Genomic DNA, 5,475 nt, shown 5'->3' on the forward strand with positions numbered 1-5,475 from the left:
CGGTGTACTTGACCGACGATGTCGTCGGATACGAACGGATATCGTAGAAAATTAGAGCGAGTGAGAGAGAGAGAGAGAGAGAGAGAGAAAGAGAGAGAGAGACAGCTCCTGTAATGCTATAAATTTTTGCTTCGCAAAAAGAATGAAATTTAAGAAGGATCGAGTTGAGCTACGATGGAAAATGAAAATTTGTAAAAGAAAAAAGGAAAGAAATGAAAAATCTGAAAGAGAAGAAAGATAATATAATAAAAATAAGGATAAATGACAAAAAAGCGTATGTATTATAGTTACATAATGTATTTTTTTTATTTTTTTTTTTTTCACGTAGAATTCAGTTTTATTTCTCTCGTTGCATTCTTTATATTCACTCTTTTTATACCATCTTTATACATTAAATATGATCTCTGACTTATAAATAATGGCAATTTCTTTATTTTTTAACCTTTTTTTCTTTTATCTATTCTATCACTCTCACATTCTTCCTTGCACGTATTCAGATTTTAACAAATATTCAAATATATATGTATATGTATATGTATATGTATATATGTGTGCATGTGTGCAAGTTGTCTGTCCTCTTTATGTACGTTACACACATATTTATATATATATATACATATACATATATACATATATATATATATATATATAATATTTATAATATAATATCTGTATTCTATCACTGCATTATTGTCCATGAACTAAATCTACACGTATATACAAATTTCTCGAATTATCCGTCTTAGATAATTTACAATCTTAATAATCAGCTATAGATAGTGAAGATAATTCGTTCGTTAAACGATTATAGGTGAAGCGAGGCGTATCCTTTCGATAGACGAGAGGCTGCAGCACGCGTGTTTTGGTCTGTATTATTATTCCCTTCGTAAAACCGAAGGCAATCATCGTATATTAATTCAACCAATAAAATCATTGACGATAAAACTAGAAGATGAAGGAATCGAAGTATTAGAGGGTTATTTCGAGACGCCTAACATAGTTCACGTGGTATCACTAGCCTTCCAGTTGGGCGGGGGAATTGGAGGATCAAAGTTTTCTTTTCTTTTCTTCCTTTCCTTTTTTTTCTTTTCTTTTTCTCTCTTTCTCTCTTTCTCTCTCTCTCTCTCTCTCTCTCTCTCTCTCTCTCTCCATTTTTTTCTATCTTTGTTTGTATATTTTTTTCTCCTCCTCACTTTCTCCCTTTCCCTCTCGTCTAAGGATTTTAGTAAGGCCTCCAAACGGGTTTCACTGAGGTCGACGAAGATATCTTGGTCGGCGATGAAATTCTCTTTGGTGAAATTCTTTGAGAAATTAATGTCGTTGGTGCTTTTAATTCATTTTTCACACCTTCTGTCGGTTTCGCTCTAAGCGTAATCCTTTCTGGAGAAGATGAGGATGGGTTTGTTGTGACGGGTTGGTGCGGTGGTAGGGTGTTCAGCCTAATCGGGACGAAGGCACTGCTACGAACTTCCTCGGCTGTTACCTCGCTCTCGGACTCGCTTGGACTTCTCGGTGGTGTTCTTGATGGACTGTTAGGTATCGTTGAGGCCGTCGTCGTCGTCGTAGTCGAAATAGTCGACATTGTTTTCCCATGCAACGTCGTATATTCCGTTGGATATTTCATGTGATCAAAGGGATAAGTTGTGGGTAGTACGGTAGTTGGTGGGAACGACGGTGGAAATAGATCCGTTGGTGGTATTGGAAGTGTTCCTGGAATCAACAAAGAATTTACTTCCTACATTATTTCCCTTCCTTCCTTTGTTATCTCATATTTGCGTATTAGTAGATTCATTATAAATTTCAGTTAAAATCAACAAGATAGATTATTGTTTTATATATATCATAAATGTAACACGCATACGGATACACGCATACGGATACACGCATACACGCACGCATACACACACACATTCATATATATATATATATATAGTTGGCGTTTTCAAACGGACACCTTTACGAAGAGAAAGAGAGAGAAAGAAAGAGAAAGAGAGAGAAAGAGAGCGCCACACGTTCCTCGTGGGAGAGAGTGGGCTTGTAAGTCGTATTGTTGTTCTAACGGAAGGGATGTATTCGGAGGTCGAAGGGGGTCCGTTGTGGGAAAAGGGAGCACAGGCTCACCCCTCGGTCCAGCTCTACGAGGTATGAATCATCGCCAGGCGTCGCGGACTCGACGAAATCGATAACACGAGTTCTCTTTCTCTCTTTCTCGTTTACACGAGCGTTCTCTCGAACGAACTGGCGGCCTCTTTCGAGATCTTCTTTTTTGTCGGTGATCCGTCAAACCATCACGCGTACACAATGTTTTGTATTTTACGTTTCGATGTACGTACCTCTGTGTACGTGCAAGTTTCTCGATAACAGGAGATCCGATTTGTAATATCCGATTGTGATACTTTATATATATATATATATATATATATATATATATATATATATATATAACGTTTACATGCCGATTTTTTACGAGACTTTTAAGATAAAAGTGAATCTACTTGTTTGAGTATATAGTATGATCTCTACCATACTTTTAGTATGATATTGTATAGTATATACTTTTTTCTTTTACTTTTGTTTTGTTTTCTTTTTTATCAAAGGAAAAAGATCTATATAAGATATGTATATATATATATATATATATATATATATATATATATATATATATAACGTTTGCATGCCGATTTTTTACGAGACTTTTAAGATAAAAGTGAATCTACTTGTTTGAGTATATAGTATGATCTCTACGATACTTTTAGTATGATATTGTATAGTATATACTTTTTTCTTTTACTTTTGTTTTGTTTTCTTTTTTATCAAAGGAAAAAGATTTATATAAAATATGTATATATATATATATATATATATATATATATATATATAGAGAGAGAGAGAGAGAGAGAGAGAAAGATAGAAAAGTAAAAAAAGATCCTTACCTTTAACCAGTGCTGGATGAGAAAAGTGCCAAGCATGGCCCAAATAGGCGGCGTCCAACCACGGATTGAGTAAACCAAGTCCATGAAATCCAGGTCCATATTGGTAGTCTGTAAATCAAATGCCAGAAATTTGGTTAGACAAAGATAAAGATAGAGAGATAGATAGATAAATAGATAGATAGATAAAGAGAGAGAGAGAGAGAGAGAGATAGATAGATGTATGTATAGATTTATTATATTTTGAGATTAGGTCCCTTTGAAAATGATAGAAAATGATAGAACATTTAAGTATTATAGAACTTATATATATTGGGTTGTCCGGAAAATTCATACCGATTTTGTCAACACTATCAAAAATTGGCACGAACTTTTCGGACAACCGTATATGTATGTATGTATGTATGTATGTATGTATGTATGTATGTATGTATGTATGTATGTATGTATGTATGTATGTATGTATGTATGTATGTATATAAAACATATTATAAAGAAAGAGTATGCGGAAGAGTTGTCTTAACCTTGCCTAGATTAGATGTAAACATAAGCACAAATATAAAGCTATTTTTAGAGTAATGTTATTTCTCAATAATAACAAAATAAAATAGATACGGGAATAAATCACAGCTAATCCTAATCTTATTCTTATATAATAGCTTCTTGTAATCTGTTTGTAAAAGAAAAAAAAAACAAGTAATGTAGAATTATTTCAGTATTTACTCAGCAAATATATAACAATAAGTAATAGATAGATAGATAGATAAAGAGATAGAGAGAGAAAAACAGAGAGAGAGAGAGACCTACAGACAGACAGAGACAGGGAGAGAAAGAAAGGTAATTAGATTAATCAAGATCTTTATAAATGTTGATAGTACACAATCAAATACTTTTCATTTCAAATTTTATCATTTTACTTCTTCATGTTCTTTTAAACAAAAATAGAACTTATTTAAGTGTATTCGTGCAAAAGGAGTCAACAAAAACGAAGCCATTATAGAATTTCATGGGCGATTCTGTAAGAGTGATAAAAAAAAAAGAAAGAAAAAACAAGAATAAGTTTTCTCTCTCTCTCTCTCTCTCTCTCTCTCTCTCCCTCTCTCTGTCTTTCTCGATCTTTTTCGCCCTCTTTAGCGAGCGCCGTCATTTCTTCGCAAGTCTGGCGAAGTCTCTTTGGCGGGCGTAACGAACTGACAAACACCGTGAAAAAGGAGATGCCGGCCACCCAAGATCTATAAAACGGGGATTAACGACGGCTCTCCGACTTGGCGGACTGGGTGAAGCGGGACTTGTATCTTATGTTTATACGAGCTCGGTATAACGTTCTTTATACGACGCGCCGCGTATTCCCGTGGCGCGCACATGCTACCGCCATATGTGGCGCGATAAACAAACGCATAAACGCGGCTTCTTTATCTTCCCCCCTCCCTCCTTCTCTCTCTCTCTCTTTCTCTCTTTCACTCTTTCCTTTCATTTTACATTTTTTTTCTTTCATTTTACTCCGACGACAACGAAATCTCGTCGTAATCTTTTGCGAGGTAGAGATAGAGAGATAGATAGATAGATAAAGAGAAAGAGAGAGAGAGAGAAAGAGATATAGAGTAGGCTAATAAACAACGTCTTTAACTAACTCATGACCCAATCGAATCGTTCGAGTTTTCGGAAAAATAAACGAGACAGTCAAAGAAGAGACCTCCGATCGTCATGGCTTGAAAACTTGCCAAGCTTTTGTGCGTTTGTGTTCGTATTCTCTATCTCTATTTCTCTCTCTCTCTCTCTCTCTCTCTCTCTCTTTCTTTCTGTTTATCTGTCTGTCTGTCTATCTTTCTCTTCCTCTTTAGATGCGTGTACGATCCAAACGCGTGTAAGAGAAAGAGAGAGAGAGAGAGAGATAGAGAGAGAAAGAGAGAGAGAGAGATAGTACGAGAGAGAGAAACACGTCTGTGCGCGCGCGCGTGCACGTGCACGTGTAAACGGTTCCACGTTTGAGAGAGTGAGAGAGAGAGAGAGAGAGAGAGAGAGAGAGAGAGAGAGAGAGCTTGCAAGCACCGTCCTGTGACCGCCGCGGCTCGCGGTTTGAGGTCCGCCAGCTATACGCCGGATTATTAAACGGCCGCGAGCTTCCAACACCCGTTTGCGGATTCTCGGCTGGTCACACTGCCTCCGCCAATGATGACTCTTCCCTGATCTTTCTCTTGAAAATTATAATTTACTATTTCCTCGATCTATAATATCTTAATTTTTCTCTTAATCGTTCGATGATGTCGATACGAATGTTCCCCCTTCTAGATTTTTATATCTATATTCTCTGTTTGTTTTGTCCGGTGACTTTTATTAAGAAAATCGTTTTTTCGTCTCACTTTAAGTTTTAATTGAAATCGAAACTTACTTGATTTTGATCTGGGCTCTCTTGGTCCGTCCACGGTTACTTTGATCGCCTTGTTGTAGGTAGCAATTTGAAAAGGCACCGTACTGATTTGTATCGTCAGTGAAAAGGATTTACCTGGAAGATGTAATCTACCTTTAATATCGTTTGTTTCTAGAT

At 36.1% G+C, this 5,475-nt stretch overlaps 1 protein-coding gene across 1 annotated transcript in view; it reads right to left on the reverse strand.

The window, feature by feature from the left end:
• Positions 1-578: 578 nt before the first annotated feature.
• Positions 579-5,475, reverse strand: part of LOC118447626 (uncharacterized) — a 5,526-nt gene continuing 629 nt past the window's right edge. The window contains exons 2-4 of the mRNA XM_035879764.2: positions 5,320-5,433; positions 2,934-3,041; positions 579-1,710 (exon numbers count right to left, since the gene is read on the reverse strand). Coding sequence (XP_035735657.1) covers positions 1,223-1,710; positions 2,934-3,041; positions 5,320-5,433 — 710 coding nt within the window. The 3' untranslated portion in view covers positions 579-1,222. The remainder of the gene's footprint in view (positions 1,711-2,933; positions 3,042-5,319; positions 5,434-5,475) is intronic.

The sequence above is a fragment of the Vespa mandarinia genome, chromosome 1 (assembly GCF_050613455.1).
Source record: "Vespa mandarinia isolate Hongniang chromosome 1, ASM5061345v1, whole genome shotgun sequence".
Classification (NCBI taxonomy): domain Eukaryota; kingdom Metazoa; phylum Arthropoda; class Insecta; order Hymenoptera; family Vespidae; genus Vespa; species Vespa mandarinia.